Raw genomic sequence first — 20,240 nt, forward strand, 5'->3', positions numbered from 1 at the left:
AAGTGGAAGGGAGCGATGTCTTTCCCCCCCCCCCCCCCCCCCCCACCCAGTGGAAAAGGAGAAGGGTAAATAAGAAACTACTAAAAAATATCATCCCAGCAGCACCAAATTGATGGAATTCCTGCGCTTTCCGCAGGGCGGCGGCTTCGCACCTGAGCCCGACCCCTCCCGCTGGGCAGCTCCGGGACCCCGGCCCCAACTCGCGGCGGGCGAAGCAAACCCTCCCGCCGGTCAATGTCTTCCCCCAATTAATTTTTTAATTGCTGCCCCGTTTCCTTCTCATCAGCAAGAAAACAAACCAACAGCAGCGGGAGTTGCCTCCCTGCCCGGGGCTGGTTTGTTACCCGGGGCCTAGCGTTAACCCGGTCGCAAACTGGGACCCGAGTGGGGCCGCTGGGATGGGCCAGTGGTGTGGCCACCGCGCATCCCTCCCGCCGGCCTCCCAGGGAGAGCCGGCTTCCCGCCGGCGCCGTTTCTATGGCAATGCTAAAAATAGCGCGCGGGGATGGGGATGCCGCTGCTCTCCCCAAACCTGGGCGCCGCCGAGGAGAGGCGAACCCCCACATTTCCAGTGGGGTTGTAGAAGCCGGAGCCTCCATGGGGATGGGGGGGGCTGCAGGTGCCGGAGCCTTCATTATCCCTGTGGAAAAGGGTGTGATGGAGCAGGGCAGGAATTCTCCTTTTCTCTCTGAAACCCTAAAAATCCCTTTTTTTTTTATCCCCCCAAATAACCCCCCGACCCATCCCATTTTTGGCTGAGGGGTGCATGTCCAACCAGAGCGACCCCGCCCTGCCCATGCAAGGCGGAGATTTCTACCGCCCCAAAAGCCCCTACTCTGGAAACAATGCAAATAGATATATAATTTTTTTAAAAAGACAAAAAAACCCCTCCCTTTTCCCCATAACCCCAAGGGATTCCCGAGCTGAGCGGGGGGGCGGTGCCCGCCGTGGCGGGGGGGCGGCAGGGACCCGCCCTGCGAGCGTTGACCCAAGTGACGGTCGCCAGTCGCAATAATATCGTAGAAACAGTAAACTAATTTATTAATCCTTTTGCTATGTACAAGTTTAATGGAGAAATCTTTGTATGAAACAATTAAAAAGAACAAGATCTTGGAATTCTTTTTTTTTTTTCTTTTTTTTTCTTTCCGGGGGGGTATTATATTCTTTTTTTTTGTATTTTTTTTTTTTACAAACAGTGAAGGGCAGCGCTGCGGGTGAGACCCGGGCGGAGTCGCTCCCGGGGTACAATTTTTTTTATTATTTTTCTTTTTTTTGGATAGCGAATTCGGCAGGAGAATCAACCAGCTCCGATTTATCCTCCCGGGAGCAGCACGGAAAGAAAAGAGACCCAGCCGGCCTCCTGGCGCGGGACGGGGAGGCGATGCGTGCCGGGGGCGGGGGTGCAACGGAACCGTGCGGGTTGTGTTGCTGAGCAAAGAAGTCAACCCCGGAGGCTTTAGAAAATTTTAAGGGAAACGCTTAAAAAAAGAGGGAAAAAAATTTAAAAGGAATTTTTTTTTAAAAAAGAAAATTTAAAAAAATAAAAGGAAATTTTAAAAGAGAAAAAATTAAAAAGGAAAAAAATTTTAGAAGGCAAAAAAATTTCCCTTTCAATTTTTTCACTTTTAAAAGGGAAAAATTTTTAAAGGGAGAAAAAAATTTTAAGAGGGAAAATAGGAAATTCTTTTAAAAGGGAAAAAAATGACAAAAAAGGAAAAAATTTAAAAGGCAAAAAAAAAATTTAAAAAGGAAAAAAGGGAGAAGAATTTTTAAAGTGAAAAATTTTAAAAGGGAAAATTACAAAAATGGAAAAAAATAAAATGCAAAAAAATTAAAAGAAAATATTAAATTTAAAAATTTAAAGGGAGAAAAAATTCAAAGGGAAAATTTTTAAAAGGGAAAAATACACAAACGGAAAACATATTAAAAGGCAAAAAATTGGAAAGCAAAAAAATAGAAAATTAAAAAGGAAAAAAATTTGAAGTGAGAAAAAAGTTTAAAAGGGAAAACTTTTTAAAAAGGTAAAAAAAGTTACAAAACATGGAAAACAAAGTCTAAAAAGGGAAAAAGAACTTCAAAAGGGGGAAAAAAAAAATTAAAAAGGGAAACAAATGTTACCAATAACCGTTTCCAGGCGGTGGCGGGCGCTGGGGCGGGGGCTGGCGGGGACGGAGCCGGGGTGGGGCGTGGCCCCTCGGCACCCCCCACCCCAAAAGCCGGGAATCGATCCCGTGGGGAGGCGAAGGCCCGGCCGGGGGCTGCCGAGTTTCCTGCTGGATCCCAGGCGGCTCGTCCGCGGTGGCCAACCCAAAAACCCCAAAATCCAATTTTATTGTTTTTGCAAAATATCCCATTTTTTCCCCTTATTTCGTTTACATTTTCTCCTGCCGCCCCGCGGCCCTCCCCGCCGCTTCCCCGCGGCATCTCGCTCCCGTCGCCGGCGGAGGCCGAAATTCGTCGGGTCCTGGTTTAAATCGGGCTTAGTGAGTGAAGAGCAAAGTGATTTCTGAACGCGTGCGAGTCTGAAGCGCTTTGGGGTCCGTCAGAGAGAGGATGGAGGCTGCTGGGGTGGACAGGAGCAGGGTTAATTTTGCCTGTGCCTGGCGGAAGGTGCTGGGATGCGGTGCCGGAACGCTATAAAAAAATAAAAATAAAAAAACATACAGAAAAGAAAGAAAAAAAGAAGAAAAAAAAAAAGAAAATAAAAAGAGGGGGAAAAAAAAACCAAAAAGAAGGGGGGGGAAAAAAGCAGCTGAGCCGAGAGCGGAGGGAGCGGGGGGCTCTCTCCCAGGGGCTGCGGGGCCAGGGGTGCACCCCTAATTTACGGAGATGCCAGCTGGGGGGGGGGGAAAAGGAAAAAGAACCAAAAAAAAAGGGGGGGGGGGAAATTTTAAACTTCTCCCAAATTGTAAATTGGGGGGGGGGGGGGGGGGGGAGGGAGGTTGGGGGTGGGTGTCCTTGGCAGCTGCAGGGCAGAGGGGGCTCCGAGCATCCCGGGGCGGGGCCGGGGTCGCTGCTCGCCGGGGAGCGGCAGCACGGGGTGAACCCGCTGCTCGACTGGGCCACGTGAGGCTGGGGCGTTTGGGGAAGAATTATTGAATTTCTGAAAGGAAAAGGGTTGGCTTTAATTTATTGTCATTCAGTATAATTTAATTTTTAAATTTATATTATTTTCATTTTTTTATTTTTTAAAATTTTGTGTCAGTTTTTAAACTTTCAACTTTCATTTTTAAAACCACTTTTCAAAAATGTTACTTAATTTTTAAATTTTTAACTTAATTTTTAAAATTTTGATGTAATTTTTTCAATTTTAAAAAATTTTTAACTTTTATTTTTCAATTTTGTTTTTACACACCCCCCCCCTGTTTTTTGGGGGCGGGGGGACTGAACCATCCTTCAGACCTTTTTGGCGTCGAGGACAAAACCCTTCCGCCCACCCTCCCTGGGTGGGGGGAGGCTGACGGCAAAGGGCCTTTCCCCATGTGCCCTCCAGATGCCGAGCTGCTGGCGGCCGCCCTCAGCATCCCTCCCCGGTCTCCAATTTGGCATTTTTCAAGCCTTTTCCAATTTTTTTTTGCCCCTATTTTTTCATTTTTTCAATTTGCACCTATGGAGATGTGGTGTAGAGGGGTAGAGGGTTGACTTTTTTGGCCATGGCGGACCTAGCCGGGCGGCGCGGGTCTCCGTTAGATCTCGTTGTGCTCGCTGATGCCGCCGGCAATGTCGTACTCACTGGAGCGGGGCGACATGCCCAGGTACTGCTTCAGGAACTCGCTAAACCTCTTCTGGTTGTTCCACTTCCTCGCCGACTTGCGGACCCCGATGAAGCCCCCGTACCGCTTCTGCACCCCCCTGGCCGTCGGCGCCGGCCACGAGTCGCGCGTCCCCCGCGGGAAACTGCCGAGTCGTCGGGAAATGTCCTCCGGAGGCTGCAGGAAGGTGCCGGGCGCCGGTTCGACGCCTTCGTCTTCGGCTTCCCGTCGCCGCAGCAGCTCGCTTACCTGCAGCGGGCTCGCCGGCGCCGCCGCGCCGTGCCAGGGATCGCCGGCGTCCTGGAGGTCACGGGGCCGCGGGGCGGCTCGGCCGGCGGCAGCGGCGCACAGCTCCCAGGTAGCCCGTGGCACGGCTTCGCCTTCGCACTCCAAGATGCAGACCTGCGCGGGAGGCACGGGGATGGGTGTCAGATGGGTTTTGGTCCCCCTGGGACTGTGGGGTGCCAGGTGGGGTACCTCGCATCCCCCCCACTTCCAGCGCATTCAACATGTTGGAAGACGCCCATGGGAAGGTGCCGGCAGCTCATCAGCCCTCACCTGGCCTCATTTAGTGAGGTGTCCCCTCCCAAAACCCATTCCTGGGTTCCCAGAGGTGGTGGTGGAGATGCTGGGGAGCCGCGGCAGCTGCTCAGCGCCCCTGTCCCGACCCTCCCTAGGCCGGTGCTGCTTCATGCTGGACATGCTCCACACTTCCCTGTTGACATCCATGCTCCCATCCCACCACCCCACACTCTGCAATGCTGGGCCCTTCAGTCGGGCACGAGCCCAAAATAAATCACCGAGTCACCAGACAGCGGAGTTCTGGCATCCGGGCCCTCTGCGTGTGCCCATGGCACCTCCTGGAGCCCGGGGCTGGTCCTCCCCAGGGCAGGAGCTAGAATCAGGGAATTGTTAAGGTTGGAAAAGACCTCTCAGATCACCAAGCCCAACCGCCAACCCAACACCCCCAGGCCTCCTAAACCATGGCCCCAAGTGCCACGGCTGCACGGTGTTTGAACCCCCCCAGGGACGGTGACTCCCCCACCTCTCTGGGCAGCCTGTGCCAGGGCCTGACCGCTCTGGCAGGGAAGGCATTTTCCCTCACATCCAACCCAAACCTCCCCTGACGCAGCTTGGGGCCGGTTCCTCCTGTCCTGTCACTGGTGCCTTGGGAGCAGAGACCGACCCCCCCCTCACTCCAGCCCCTCTCAGGCAGCTGCAGAGAGCGAGAAGGGCTCCCCTCAGCCCCCTCTTCTCCAGGCTAAACCCCCCCAGCCCCCTCAGCCGCCCCCCAGCACACTTGTGCTCCAGACCCTGCCCCAGCCCCGCTGCCCTTCTCTGGACACGCTCCAGCCCCTCAAGGCCCTTCTTGTCCCGAGGGGCCCAAACCTGAGCCCAGCATTCGAGGTGGGGCCTCCCCAGGGCCGAGCACAGGGGCCCCATCCCTGCCCGGCTCCTGCTGGCCACACCAGTGCTGACACAAGCCCGGGGGCTGGTGGCCTCCTTGGCCACCTGGGCACTGCTGGCTCATGCCCAGCCGGCTGTCAGCCAGCACCCCCAGGGCCTTCTCCGCCGGGCACTTCCCAGCCCCTCTGCCCCGGGCCTGCAGCATTGCCTGGGGTTGGCGTGACCCAAGGGCAGGACCCGGCACTTGGCCTTGTGAAACCTCATCCAGTTGGCCTCGGCCCATTGATCCATCCTGTCCAGATCCCTCTGCAGAACCTTCCGACCCTCAAGCAGATCAACTTTGCTCTTCTTGTTGAAGTTCATGAGGTTGTCACCAGCCCATTTCTCCAGCCAGGCAAGGTTCCTCTGGTTGGCAGCATGACCCTGTGCTCTACCACCCACACCTCCTGACTTGCGTCATCTGCTCATTGCTGAGGGTGCGCCTGCCACATCATCCCGGTCATTAATGAAGATGTCAAGGTCCTCCAGGTCCACCTCACTCACTGCCCATTTATCTACCCCATGCTTCAGCAGCTTGTCTACGAGGATGTCATGGGAGACAATGTCAAAGTCTGATGAAAGTCGAGACAAGCTGGTTTTCTCACTGCAGAAAGCTATCAGGTTGGTCAAGCATGATTTCCCCTTCATAAATCCATGCTGGCTGCTCCCAATGACATTTTTGTCCTTCATATGTTTGGAAATGCTTTGTGGGATGATGTGCTCCACCACCTCCCCAAGGATTGAGGTGAGACTGACAGCCTATAGCTTCCCAGACCCTCCTTCATGCCTTCCTCGAAGGCAGGTGTGACACCTCCTCCCTGTCCCCAGGAACCTGCCCTGATGGTCACGTCAAGAGCAGCCTCATCAAGAGGTGCCATCAGGCTTGCTCAGCGCTCACAGGTGCATCCCACTACATTTGCGTCTCATCCCGTTCCAAGAGGCCTCATCCGCCAAGGTGGGACACAGACCTGGCACCACTGCAGGGTGATAGCACCAGGCGGGCTGGTACCACCAAAACCAGCACCCAGGGGAAACCACCCAGGAGAATATCGTAGAAGAAAATTAACTACATGCCCAAAGAAACTAGGGCTGGAGGGCCCAGAAGGGGCCTCGGAGTGTCTCCATCCCAGTGTTAGCTTCATGGTGGGTTCTTTTAAATGCTCAACACCAACTGGGGAACCCTGTGTTGAAGCATGTTGGCGTGTCTCATTGCTCCAGGCCACCTACAAGACCAAAACCCTTGCAAAGACCCTTTTCACCGTAGGTTCATTAACTTTGCCAGCTGGGAGGTGCTACAAGTCCCAGCGTGGTGTCTCAGGGCTGCAGCTCAAGCATGTGGCTCTGCAGTGGTTGGCTATTTCCATCCCCGAGGACAGCCAGGCTTGTCAGACAACAAGAAAAAATAAAAATAGTTGTCCCAAAGTCAGGTGGTGACGAGGGTCTTGTATGCCGGGACACCTACGAGGGTCCTTGCAGAGACATCGAGGGTATCTTGCCAAGCCAAGATTCTGTCCTGGGATCTCCAAGGCTTTGTTCAGGGTCTACAGCTGATGGACAGGGTCCGGACACCTGGGCTGGAGATGAAAGGTGCAAGTAACAGCTCAGATGAGCACCAGCTAATAGGCTTCAAGAGGAATTACCCCAGGCATCAGGCTGAAGACCATCAGTGGTCCTATCATTCATCCACCAACCAGCCCCATGAACATCCCAGGGTCCTCGGCCATCGTGCTGTGGTCTGAACTCACATGGAAATGGCTTCTGCTCACAGTGTTTTGGGAGCCCTCAGCAAACACCAGCCAATGTTCCTCCTCGTCCAGCATCAAAACTACCTGGGGAGGCTCCTTCTGATCTTCAGTTGGCGTTAACGGTGCCACCGTGGGTTTGCACCATCCTTAGATGACCCTGGGCACCAGGCCATAGGTGATTCATCCCCATCTTGAAGACCGGCTCCATCAGCTGGTCCCTGCCCTGCCCTGGCAGCTGTAACTTCAGGGGCGATCTCCTAACTCCAAAGGATGGATCAGCCATGTCGCTCATGGGACTTCCTTGGCCATTGCTTTGGAAATGGTGGAGGGTTGGATCAAATCCCACCACGATGCTTCTTCCAGCTGAAACTGAGCTTCAGAAGACCCCAGGTTCCTCTGCTCCCAGTTCAAACCGCTCTTGCTTTGAGACACAACCTTAGATGCAACCCATGAGCCGCCAACCGTCCCATCTCCTCTCCATCTTGCTGGCCGGGGAAGACAGAGCAAAATGCAGCTCCCAAAGCAGGACCAGGTGGGAAAAGGTGGGGGCCTTGCAGAGACGCTGGTGCCTTCAGACTGCGAAACAGTATTTTGGGCAAAACCAGGGAGGTTGTGCCCGAAAACTTGGTGGCAGCAATGTACTATTGCAGGAGGCTTTGGCAGCAAGGGGGTGGCACTGGGGTGGCTCTAGCATCTCCATGCTGCCCTGGAAGTCACTGGTCCCCCGCTGGTTTGGGGGGGACATTTCCCAGCCCTGGGGGCTTCCTGAGCTGCCGGCTCCTTTCGGGTGGACGTCTCAACCCACCGTGATTTATTGTCGCTAATAAATGGGGGAGCGGGTGGGGGGGAGGCGATGGATAATCCCCTGGGGGTGGAGGGGGAACGGGAAGGAAAGAAATGCTGCTGGCCAGGGCATAGCCATGGCTCAGCAGAGGGGAAAAGAAAGGATATGGGGCTAGAAAAAAAAACCAAAAAGGCTCTTTAATGGTTCTTCCTAACCAGTGTTGGAGGCAGATCAGGTGGGAGGGACGGGCTGCGGGGTGCCCAATGCCTGGTCCCCTGAAACACCATGGTCTGCCAGCCACTTGCAAAGCTTGTCCCATCCTGATGGGGCTCAGAGGGGGATTTTGGTGGCCTCTTGGAGGATGGGGTGGGGATCTGGAGGGGGTCTGGGGTTGGCGTGGGTGGGGACAGCGATGCCACAAGCCATGGGGGCAGTGAAACTGGGGAAGCTCGGGTTCTTGGGACCCTCTTGGGACCCTCCATGGGCTACCGCAGCCTTGTCCCCATCACTCCCAGCAGCTGATTTGGGGTCTGCATCCTCCCTCGGGGCCACCTTCACTGATGGTGTCCCCGAGGGGTGCTCAAGGAGGAGGGACTGTGACAGCAGGTGGCATCTTCCCCTTGAGGCTCCATGCCAAGCAGCAGCCAAAGCCCCCCCAACCCCAAACCCCAACCCCTGACGCAGGGAGGGGTGATGCAGCTGGCACAGCACCCATGGGTGCTACCCCTCATGTGTGCCGCCCATGGCAGGGGACAAGCCAGCAGGCGGAGGAACTTACGAGGACGTCAAAGCTGTCCCGGTAGAGGTGGCGGTCGCAGCGCAGACAGTCCCCCCGGCAGTCACCCCGTGCCCGGGCGAAGAGGCAGAGCAGCAGCAGGTCCCAGAGCACAGCCCTCATGGCGGCAGCGGCAGCGGCTGCGGCGCAGGAGAGAGAAAATCCGTCAAGCTGGGACGGCACCGGCACCGCTGAGCCCTGCACCTGCACCGAAATGTGCCCGTTCTCAGCCCGTCCTCCCTCACTGCTCCCCCCAGACACGCGTGTTCCCAGTCTCCCTGCCGAAGTTATCCTTTCAGGAAAGGAGCCTGGCTGCTTCCCCATCCCTGAAACAGATCCAGCTTAATTTTTTCCAGGCTATCTCATGGCACGAGTCCCATCCGGGGCTTATTTTAGCAGGTGGACGTGGCGGGGCAGCACGTCCCCAGCTATTCCCTGAGCAGGACACTCCTTATCCGAGCATCACCGGAGCCCGATGAGGATGTTCCACTCCATTTTCCTCTCCTGGCCATTTTTGGGGTGCTGCCACCCCTGTCCCTCCCATGTGAGGATTCAGCCGTCACTGCCGACAGTCTGAGCCAGGATCTGAGCTCACCCCATGCAGAGCAGCAAAGCCAATTCCCAAGGAAACCCCCTGCTCCCCCTCCAGCTTTGCTGACATCAGAGCCAGGCGGTGATTAAGTGACATGACCAAGGCCGCACGCTTCCCTCACAATTCCCTCACAATTCCCAGAGATTTAGCCTGATGCATCCTCATGGCCATCAGCAAACAGGAGGCTTGGTCCTCCTGACCTCCCCCCCGTTGCCCTCATCCTGCCGGGAAAAGGGATCTGACATCTCCGTGGTCCTTGAGAGCGGGTCCCGGTGCTGCAGAGCATCACGTTTATAAGCCAGCGAGGGGACGAGATGGAGTGATGGAGAGGAGCAGAATGGGGATGTGAAGGCTGGTGCTGCCTTTGGTGGCACCCAGGTCCCTCCACACTGGAGCAGCACCCAGGAACATCCCGTACTGCGATGCTCAGAGGCAAGGAAGACCTCGGTGACAGTGGCTTTGCAACCCCTGAATGCTCCAGCAGCATTTCAGGCTGCCTTTGGGGAGGGGGGGGGCGCGTTGAGCACCTGGGCAGGGGGTCCCCACTTATTCCCCACCCCACCAAGGTGGGGGGACAACCCCGCTCCCTGCAATAGAGGCAGAACGTCCACCAGGGTCCCCAGCCGGCGTCACGGTCACCTTTCATCCCCGCCACACAGAGCCTGGCGGCTCCTGGCTGTCATTTGCTGGAGGGTACAAGGGGAAGCTGATAAGGAGCAGGAATTAAGGCTTAATCTTCGTCGAGTCTCATTAAAACTGGCTGGCAGCGTGAGTCAGAGGCTTGGCAGAAACCTCCCGGGAGAGGGCAAAACACACACACCCCCCTCCGCCCTGAAAAATCACTCAGCCCCAAAACGGGGTTCAGGTGAGCCAGGGAGGGGGCTGCAACGCACCCCCCAGCCCTATCCCCATGTCCCCAAGAGAAATCGCGTCCAAGACCTGGGAAAAGCAGGTCACATCTGGCTGCGGAGGAGGCTCCGAGATTACGGCTCGGTTTTTCTTCCCGGTTAATTGAAAGATGCTATCGGGCGGGCGGGATGCGGTACCCTGCCAGCATCACCGGCCGGGGCAGGGCTGGGAAAGAGGGGAACAAACCCTCTCTTTGTGCATTGGCACCCCCCGAAAAAGTCAGTCAGGCCATTGAAAGGAAAGGACCAAGTGCGGTGGATTTTTTCCTGCTTCTGCCCTTGGCTGTTTGGGGCAAAGGGGGTGGTAGGGTTGGGGGGCGGTGACAGCACGAAGCCCCTTTCTGAGTTTCACAGTCACGGACCCACAAGAAGAAGAAGAATGCCTTTTTTTCCCCCTTTTTCACCATTTTTTTCCCATTTTCTCCCTTTTTTCACCATTTTTTCCCATTTCCCCCCCTTTTTAAAATTATTTTTCCCCATTTTTTCTTGTGGGAAAACCAAACCTGGGCCTTATTTCTCCAGGGATGCACCAGCCATCCCCACTGCCCTCACACCCAGGGATGCCACCGACCCCAGCAAAGGATGTGACAGCCCTGGCATCACACCACAGCCACCCCCGTAGCTCCTCGGACACCGGGGCTTCTCCTGGGCACAAACCTTCCTCTTCCTCTCCAAAAACTAAACCTATCCCTTGCAAGGGGTGTAGCAGGATACGGCCACCCCATCCCGCAACACAGCTTTGGGACCCCCCCACTGCTACGGGCTGCCCCAAGTGTGCATCCTCAGGAGTTTGCAATCCAGTTGAATTACCCTCATTAATATTTGAGGTGGGGGGGAAGAGGTTTTTCTAGAAACCCAGCCTGTGTTTCAGATAACAGCGGGGTCTGGTTATCCATCAGGACAAGCGGCTTTTATTTATCGCTCCGGGTGGGATGTTGTGGGAGACGCAGCCATATAAAAGGGCTGATTTGAGGGGCAGCGGGAAGGATGGAGTGGAGCTCGTGGGATGTGAATAACCAGAAAGGAAGAGGTGGAAGGGGAAGCAGGTGCTTGCTGAGATGGGTTTTATTCGCTTGATTTGATGTGATTTGGGTTGGGAGCTCGCGGGCAGCGCTGGGGAGACTCTCCCTGCTTCTCCCCAGGGATGCTCCATCCCCTCTTCCCCTGGGAGATGCTAACAGCTGGGATTATCCCAGCAGTGGGATCACCGTCCTTCCCCAAACACCTTCGCAGGGGTTTAAACGCAGCGATGTTCTCGCTTTCCCGGGTCAGGATCAGTCCCGCCACGTGGGGAGCACATTTAGGAGCTCCTCACTTCCCACACCCGCAGCTCAACCAGCCCCAATCAATTTTTTGCCCGCTAATTCCCACACTGCCCAAAGCCAAGGCCTGATCCAGAGGGCAAGAGGGATGCGGCGGGGCAGGATCTGGCCCCGCTGGGAGCCAGCATTGAAGGAGTCAAAGCATTTTCCAGTCGAAAAAGCGCAATATTGTCCAACAGTGTCCCCCACTGGCACTGGCTAAAACACTTCCCTGAATCCCCCAAACCCTGGCGATGCCGCATGGCTTTGTGCCGGCGGCTTTTGGGAGGATTTTAGGGAGAACCGGAGGGATTTGGGGAGGGGTAGGGGGGGTTGGCTACAGATGCCCAGCGCTCGCCAGAAAAAAAAGCGTTTCCTTTTGTCGGTCCCCCTCAATCAGGTAATTGGCCATAATTGGCCAAAATTAGACGCCGCGGCGCGACTATAAACACAGATGTGGGCTCGAGAGGCTGAGAAAGGCTGTTTAGAGGTAAAAAACCTCGGGAAGAACATTTCTCTCCATGTCCCCACGTCTCAGCTATTTATTCCTGCTCTTTGGGGGAGACTGAAAAAAAACCAAAACAACAAAAATCCCCCATTTTTCTCCTTTTTATGCTTTTTTTCGGAGGAAAAAAGGGATTGCTCGCAAGCTGGGCATCTCCCAGAGCATCTTGCAGTGACCCCGGTAAAGTCCTAACTAGAGGAAAAAGGAACAGAAATACTGAACAGGGAAAGTCATGGTGCGGCGGCTCCCCCCAGAAAAATCCCCTAAAAAATCCTACCCATCCTGGAGGACCACACCATCGCCCCGTGGGCTTCCCCCCGGCTTTGGGCAGGTGGCCCGCACCAACTCCTGTTGCATCCCTCCGGCTCCGCTCTGGTTGATTTTGGGGCTGGATGATGAAGCCGAAACTTTTCCTCTCTTGGGATAGAGGGGATGGATTTCCCCCTCCGGGAAGATTTTTCATTTAACCCTCAGCAGGGAGGGCAATAACTAGCTGTGAATCGAAGCCGGACGGACCATCCTCAGACAAAAAAAAAAACAGCCAAGCCCCCCCAGGATGGAAAATTCAAGCAGATTTCCTACCTGCGGGTGTGCTGTCGGCTGCCGGCTCCTCTGATCTGTGACTCCTCCGGCGCCTGTACCACGGTGGTATATATAGACGGTGTACACACGCATCCCCACACCTCCCTCCCCGAACACGTGCGTCGCTGAGCCCACCCCCGGGGGCTGCCGGTGGAGGGATGCGCCAGCCGGCAGCTGGGGACTGGGGATGTGCATCCTTCCCCCTTCCTGCATCCTTCATCCCTTCCTCCTCCTCCTCCCCAAATCTGCGGGGCAGCCCCGAAAGAGGTGAGGGATGTCGGCCTCGTGGTTATCTGAAGGTCGGTGTCTCCGAGTGTCCCGGGGATGGTGGGGTTGGGATGGTGGGGGGGGTGTGAAGCTGCTGCTTGCTGGTCCCAATGTGCCCTGGTCCGGACGTGGGTGGGGGTTACAGGGACCCAAAGGCACCAGTAGCCGGGTGAGCCCCGAAATCACCCCCACACCGCCGGGGCAGCCCCCAGCCCTTCACGGAGGGGTCTTTCCCCCCCACCTTAGACCCCAGGAGGATGCAAAGGGGAGGTCCCCCACCCTGTTACCAACCCTCTCCGGCACGGCTGCGGCAAAACCACGCGGCTACCAAGCACGTCGCGCATCGATGCCAAGCGTGCGGGTGGGAATAATCGATTTCAGGCTCAGTGGATGATGGGTGTGGAGGGGGGGGGGGGAGCAGAAAATTCCAACTTTACATTTCACGGATGATAGAAACGCCCGGCGAGCCAGATGCAGCCGCGTGCCGGCCCCTCATGAAGCGGGGAGCTGGATTTGGCTGCTCCGGCATCAGGGATAGATGCTGCCTTTGGTTTGGGAAGGCCAAATTGGTGTCTACCTTCAATAGTTTCTCCTGCAAATGAGCATCACCCCATTTTTCTCCCCATTTAGGTGACCTGCAGCTGTAACGCTCACCCCGCCAGCACCAGCGCGGAGCCAGGACCCCCTCAGGCACCCCTCCCTGCCCCACCTCGGCAATTAAATTCTAAAATCTGGCACGGCGCTGCGATCCTATCTTGGTAATTCCTTGCAACGACTCCCTAGGAGGGGCTGGAGATGGGAGGAAATGCCGCGGCACGCTTTTCGGTTCGGCTACGGCTGTTAAACGGTTGCATTTAATGCCCTGGGTGAGACCTCGGATGTGCTGGGGCTTGGGCGGGCGTAAAAAATATATCTAGAAATTGATGAAAATGCCAAAAAGTGGTGAAATGGCATCACAGGAGAAGTTGGAAGGGACCTGCCTGGTGCTGGGGCCAAGATGCGAGCCTGGATTTTGGGTGTTTTAGGGGAAAATAGGGCTGGTGAGCAACGCCGTGCAGGACCCAGGGGCAGCCTGCGGTGAAGCGGTTCCCCATCATGTTCCCAGGCAAGTGCTGGAGACAGGGAAGCCTATTTTTTTCGTATATATATATATTATATTTCTATTTTTTAAATGTGGGTTTTTTTAATGTAGATCACTTCAGTCTTTCCTTAACCACTTGGTTTTTCATTAAGGACGTATCCCCTTGGCTGTTATGCAAAGCTGAGCAGCAGCCGAGCCGGGGCGGGAAGGCTTCGTGCTTCTTTGTCGTCTCCTGGGGTAATTTTACAAGCTCTCGGAGCTGCCGTTCTCCCCGTGGCCCCCCAAAATATTAATTTCTCAGCATTTATTGAAGTGCCAGAGCCTTTTCTCCCCTAACTTGGCCAAAGGGGGTTGCCTTCACAGCCCCTTCTTTGAGCCGGTGATGATGCTGGTGTTGAGCTGGCAGGAGCAGGAGGCAGCAAATGACATCGGGGTGACGTCATTTATGGTCTCACTAATTAACGGAGGGTGGGGGAGGGATGACTGACAGCCAAGGTGCCCATAGCCAGCACGCTAGGCAGGAGAAATGCCCATTTTTGCAGCATTTCCAGGTTTTTCCAGGTCCGTGTGGGTACCAGCAGCTAAACCCACTGTGGAGGGAATGGGTTTGGGATCCAGGGACGGATTCACCCCTTGTAAAATTAGGATAGAAAATACAGATGCATTTTTTTTTAAGTTTTTTTGGGCATTTCTTTTTCAAAGTTGGGTCCTACTGAGCGCTCTCCTCCATGGCTTGTGGGGGGGGGGAAGAGCATCCCTGGCGAGGCGGAGCAGGAGGATTCGAAGTGACAGGCAATTATCAGCGAAAGGCAACGATCCTTTTCAGAAAGAGGACATAAAGCAGATGGGATCTGGTGCAAGGGAAACATGGAGAGGATTTGAAAGCTGCCTGGAGGATGCAGGAGCTGGAAAACTCAGCAGCTGGGAAGTTGTGCTGTTCCTCTGGTCTCGTGGATCCCCTAAATGATGCGTTTGGAGGGGCTGAGGATGTACCCAAGCCTGTCTGATGCATCCCATGCTCACTTTTGGATGCTGCCTGATTATTTTCCTCATTAACTCTGGGCACGTATAGGGCAGCCGTCCCCTCCATCAAAAGAAACACTCCCCGAGCGTCACCTCCTCTCCCGGCCCCTGCTTGGGTACCACCGCCCAGGAGGTGATTTTCCAGGAGCTTTTCAAGAATCAGGCACTCGATGCTGGGGCCGCCCCCTGCTCCCAGGCAGCCTCGGTGAGATGCTTTAATAGGATGAAGCAGCAGCTTAAAAGGCTTCATTGCCCCCAGTCTGGGGGTCGAGAAATGCCAAAGGTGGAATACAGACCGGTGCTGTTGATTTACTTGCATTGGCAATGATGGGGGGCTTTGAGCTCTGCCCTGGTGGGATAAGGATGAGCATGATGAAGGCTCAAGCCCTTTCTGAGCCCCTACAAGCAGCTCGGGGCCAGGCAGGGGAGTGGGGCCAGCACACTACGTCCCCTCGCCAAGCCAGGGCTTGCATGGCCGCCAAACACCGCAGCCATCCGGGTCCTGCTGGGCAGCAGGCACAGACTTGCTGAGCACAACGGGAACCCGTTCGCACCCTTCACTGTCAATAAACCTTAACCAAGGCTCCGGGCCACACATGGGGACCGCTGGAGGCCCTGCCGAGGATGCCGAGGGTTGCCTGGAGACCTGCCTGTGCTGAGCAGGCGGCAGATGCTCTGAGCAGGGGTGCAGGCAGGAGGCGAACCCCAAATTTAAATGCAAGGGGAGGGGGGGAAGCAGGTTTTTGCCAAGCCATGGGGTCAAGGCACATGGGGGCGTACCCTCTGGCTCCATCACCGTCGAGGCAATGGGTGCTGTGGGTAATATTGTAACTGGGCTGGAGCTGATTCAATTCACTGGGTGGGAAAAATAGATTGCTTTTTGCTCAGGTAGGTTTTCCACCACCTTAGTGAGTTGGATGAGCTCGGGAAGAGGTCTGATGGGTGACGGGGCAGAAACCATCCTCTTATGCAGATGTAGCTCTTCATGGGCAAAGCAGCACGTAATCCTCTGCCTGGTCTCCACTGTGACGTGGGCAATAACGGCTTTGCTGCTGGGTCTCCAGCAGGGCCTGGCTGAAATAAGTCAAGAATGGATGAGTTGAGGGATTTGGGAGAAATGTTAAGGAAAAAAAAAAAAAAAGAGAAAAAAAAGTGAGGGGAGAACAATCCTTTCCTGCACTTTGCATCGAGCAGGAAAGTAGGAAAGATGATACTCCTGCAAGGGAAGAGGGACTAGAGCAATTCAGCTTGAGGCAACATCTGAGAAGATCATAATTTCTGCTTGGTGCCCTTCATCCCTGCCGCCAGGAGGGGCCAGTTTGGACACGGAAACTCCATTTTGTGTTGGGAAAGGGAGGTTTTACCCCCAAAGGACGTGGCTGCTCCTCTCTGCACAACCTCAAGGTTTCATCCTTGGAGATGGTGGAACCACGTCTGGCCAGGTGCTGAGAAGCATGACCTGCTTTGAGGTTAGTCCTGCTTTGAGCAGGATTACGACCAGACCCCTCTGGAGGTCCCATCTCACCTTCCTGGGACTTTCTGGCCCAAGGGGGGTGAAAGGTAGCAGGGACCTAAAATAGGCCAGGAGGACCTTTATTAAAAGTAATAAGGGGGGGATTTCCCCCCCTGCCTGGAGTGACACCAGGAGTCATAGGATGTGGCCATCTCTGCCCATCTCCATCTCCACCCATCTCCACCCACATCTCCACCATCTCCACCCATCTCCATCTCCATCCCTGAGCCAGTCCCGGTAGAGATGGGACAACTCTTGGAGACTGGCAGTAGCTGGGGAGCATGTCTAGCCCACAGCAAGATGGTGGAAAGCATCCATCCTGGTGGTTTTTGAATTAATCTGTGGCACCAGTCTGCCCTGACCAGATCAGAAACCCTCCACCGGCACCTGCTTTGCTTGCATAAGGACCTGGAGCCCCCACCTTTCCTCCAGTGTTGGTTTTGGGGGACCTGTCACATCAACCCTATACAAAGAACTAAGATCAGCGATGGATTTTCCTCAAACATCCTCAAATTTGCCATTCAAGGCAATTTTTGACCCCAAAGCTCTTTGTGCCAGCAGCCCAGACCATTCTCCTGGTTACCCCATGCTGGGGCACACCATCCCCAAATGTCCCCACGGCTCTGCCCTCCTCAGCTCTGCTCTCCCGTGGGACACACGGATGTTAGCTGCCACCACCGTCACCACGCACCCACCTCGGCGTGCACCCACGAAGCAGAGCACAGCCAGACAACAGTCCGTGGTCTTCTCCAAGCAGAACCATGAATAGGTTCCTCAAGAAACAAAACCAACGAGAGGAATTGCCAGCAACACAAGAGCTCTGCCGCTCGATGCTCAGCCTCAGTGAGCGGCGGGGGCTCGGCGGGGCCCCGCCAAGTATTTGTGTCATCTCGTTAGAAATTGCAGTTTTATTGAAAGCCCGATTGCGCTCATTTAGCTGTCGCTCAAACCCTGCTGCAGCCGCTTATTAGTGCTGGAGCGGGGAGCGATAAGACATTGCTGAAGATCACCCATCCTTTCACAAATTACCTCTTACTGATGAATTAAGGCCATCAAGACGGTGGTGCCTGAAAGCTGGAGGGATATCTGAATTTCAGAATAAGTGCCTGAAGCCATTACCCCTCTGTAGTCATCACCCGTGGAGCCACTTCTGGAGCGTTGCATGGGATGCCCGGCTCCGAGGAGCAGCACAGGGACCAGGAGGCCACGGGGATGGTCAGAGGCTGGAGGATGGGATGTCAGAGGAGCTGTTAATAGAGGCTGTGGAGAAAATTTTTATTGAAATGGTGGGGGAAAATGGTAGATCTGACCCTAAATATGGTCCAATGTATGGTGTATCGTCCCTTGTACATCCCCACCATGCCAGAGTGGGTGGCTTATTAGGAGATGGCTTGAGTCCAATGTGAGGGGAGAAAATCACCTTATTAGCACCATAGGCTGATTTTTGGGGGAAGAACCCTCAAGTTTAGGCAAATCCCTAAAAATACTTCAGGGCAGAGAAAGCATTTTGTAGGGGAAAGATTTTAACCCATGGTGTAGGGAGCACAGACACATCCATATACGTGTACGTAGGTTTGGGCATCCAAACAGCAGCCAAAACTTTGCCAGTTGAGGCTCTCTGCCCCCCAAAGCATCTGGGAGCGACGATGCCATGAGCCCACCGTTGTTATATTTATGTTCAACCCCTGAGGCCAGCACCTGAAAAATGGGAAAGATGATGTTTAAACCATCTACTTGCTTCTTGCTTTGGGGCCATGGCACCCCCCATCTCCTCCTTCCCGCGAAAAAGATCTTCCCCCGGGAAAAAGATCTTCCCCCAGGAAAAAAATCTGCTTGGCTCAGCCCCGTCTGATGGATGGCGGCGGGGATCGGCTGGCGAGAAACCAGATTGAAAACGGTGACTCATTTCCCACCGGCGGCTATTTCGGGGGAGACAAGCAGCGGCCCCCCCCCCCAACATCCATCAGGTGGTCGGAAAGTCCCCACAGCCACCTCCAACACCCGCCGCGCTGCTGCGGGGCGGGCAAATGAGTTTTCACCCTAATTGGATCTTTTTCCTCTCTCTTCTTGCATCCCCGCCCCGTGCCATCCCCTGCCGGACGTGGGATGAGGATGCAGCTTCGTCCCCGCCGGTACCCGGACCCTCTGTGTCCCCCCCAGCTGTCGATGGGTGACATTTGGTTGCGACGGAGCAGCTTTCCCTGGGAGGGGAGATAATTAGCAATCAGCTTCCCTAGGAGACCGCCATCGCTTATAGATGCTGCGATGTCTCTAGGCGCTGAGACGGAGCCCGTACCTACCCAGAAATACAGCACAGATGCCCCAGGGGGGTTTGGGGGCAGGATTAGAGTTTTGAGGTGCCGATGATCCCATCTGAGAGCAGAGGATGGCTCTGAGCCCAACGCACCAGCACGCATCCATCCTTGCACTGCCCCAAACGCTTGCGCTGCCTCCAGCCGGGCTCGCGCTGGGAAAAAAGATCTTGAAGTTTAATGAAACAGGTTCAGCAATCAATAAAACAGAATAACTATAAGGGATTTCATTGCTCAGCAGCAACTAAATCTCTCCTGCCGCTCACAGCTGCCCAACCGACCAGCCTTGCACCCTCCGCTCGGCCCATCATTCCCAGTGTGGGTCCCACCATCCTCCCAGCAAGGACCCCGGGCTGGTACCAGTTAAGCCACAATGCACCAAAAAATAACCCCCAAGCCCCAGCATTTAGTGCTTTGTGAAAGAAAAACTGCTACATCACTGTCGTCTTTAGCACATAAAACCTCTGAGTCACCGGAGGAATGTGCAGCGCTTTTTAATAGAGTCCAAACTGTCCCAGCAGGCCCAATGTTTAACATTCAGGACTTTGAATTATTTTATCTTTATTTATTTAGATTGCTCCATTAAAATACTCCCCCCCCCCCAACACCCTGACACATTGGACGATGCGTTTGCAGGAGTGAAGGGGCGCCGGTGCTGGATGTTGCGCAGGTGAGGAAGGACAGGCTGGCTGCTCCACCAGTCCTCTTGATGCTTAATTATTTTTTTAACCCAAATGCAAAAATAACAATTATCCCTGATAGCAGGAGTGGGTTTGTTGATGATGCTGGGTGAGGTGTGGGAACGATGGGGTCGTCCCTTCATGAGGGACGGGGAAAGAGGCAGCTCAGGGCAGACATGCTAAAGGTCTACAAAAGCCTCTCCAGGCAAAAAAGTTAGTAAGAAAATTACTTTTTTTTCCAGGATAAAATACAGAAATGCAGTGAGCAGATGGGCAGCTGGAAGGGGAGAGGAGGAGGGATGAGCCCCTGACTCCTTGCTGTGGGACATCGCGGCAGCTGAAGGATGCTGCTGTGATAATAATGGAATAAAAATCCAGCGAAGGCAATTAAAACCCTCCCTGCCAGCCGGGCATGGCTGGGAAGGCGATGGGGTGGTACCCAACATCCCACCGGGCTCATCCTCCCTGTAGCATCTCCATGTGGAGCCAGGATTTGGGGCTGATGTGCCCCTGGTGGGTGATATTGCATCCCTGGGTCTTGTTTTTAAGGCACAAGGAAATATTTCAGACCGGTGCCGTGGTTTTATTTCATATCAGGAGCACTGGCTGTTATTAAAACCGATATCAAGGGGGTGTGATGGCCACACAGAGGCTGGCCACAGGGAAAACTTCCCCAGCCTTGTCAATTAATGCTGGGGGACTGGGATGCTCCAGTCCTCAGGGCTGGCACCCATCTGCAACCCTGGGTCCTCCTCTCTGAGCCATCCTGGGGTGAAGAGTGGGAGCACCGTGGGGTTTTTATTCCATTGCAGTTCCTAATGCAAGCACAACCAGGGTGGACATCTCGAGTGCTTTCTCACCAGGGAACCACCACAGCTCTTATTGCTGAGATGCAGATGGTCCCAGCTGCCTCTTGCCGGTCCCTTTTCCCGGCCCCATCAGTCCTAAGAGCTTGTTTAGGACACAGATATCTC

General features: G+C 54.7%; 1 protein-coding gene across 1 annotated transcript; it reads right to left on the reverse strand.

Annotated features, from left to right (window-relative positions):
* Positions 1 to 1,274: 1,274 nt before the first annotated feature.
* Positions 1,275 to 12,463, reverse strand: PNOC (prepronociceptin). The gene is made up of 4 exons (XM_075086473.1): positions 12,391 to 12,463; positions 8,506 to 8,642; positions 3,734 to 4,154; positions 1,275 to 2,634 (listed from the first exon to the last, which is right to left on the reverse strand). The coding sequence occupies exons 2-4, from the start codon at positions 8,623 to 8,625 to the stop codon at positions 2,585 to 2,587; spliced, it is 591 nt and encodes a 196-aa protein (XP_074942574.1). The 5' UTR covers positions 8,626 to 8,642; positions 12,391 to 12,463; the 3' UTR covers positions 1,275 to 2,584.
* Positions 12,464 to 20,240: the final 7,777 nt, after the last annotated feature.

This window comes from Phalacrocorax aristotelis, chromosome 3 (assembly GCF_949628215.1).
Source record: "Phalacrocorax aristotelis chromosome 3, bGulAri2.1, whole genome shotgun sequence".
Lineage (NCBI taxonomy): Eukaryota > Metazoa > Chordata > Aves > Suliformes > Phalacrocoracidae > Phalacrocorax > Phalacrocorax aristotelis.

Excerpts from the sequence above, each read along its gene's own strand:
- PNOC (XM_075086473.1), bottom strand. The coding sequence starts at position 8,625 with ATGAGGGCTGTGCTCTGGGACCTGCTGCTGCTCTGCCTCTTCGCCCGG. Across the intron at positions 4,155-8,505 it reads GGGACAGCTTTGACGTCCTC|GTCTGCATCTTGGAGTGCGA; the intron begins GTAAGTTCCTCC and ends CCTCCCGCGCAG. Across the intron at positions 2,635-3,733 it reads GGGCATGTCGCCCCGCTCCA|CGTTCCGGCACCGCATCCCA; the intron begins GTGAGTACGACA and ends ATTTTTTTATAG.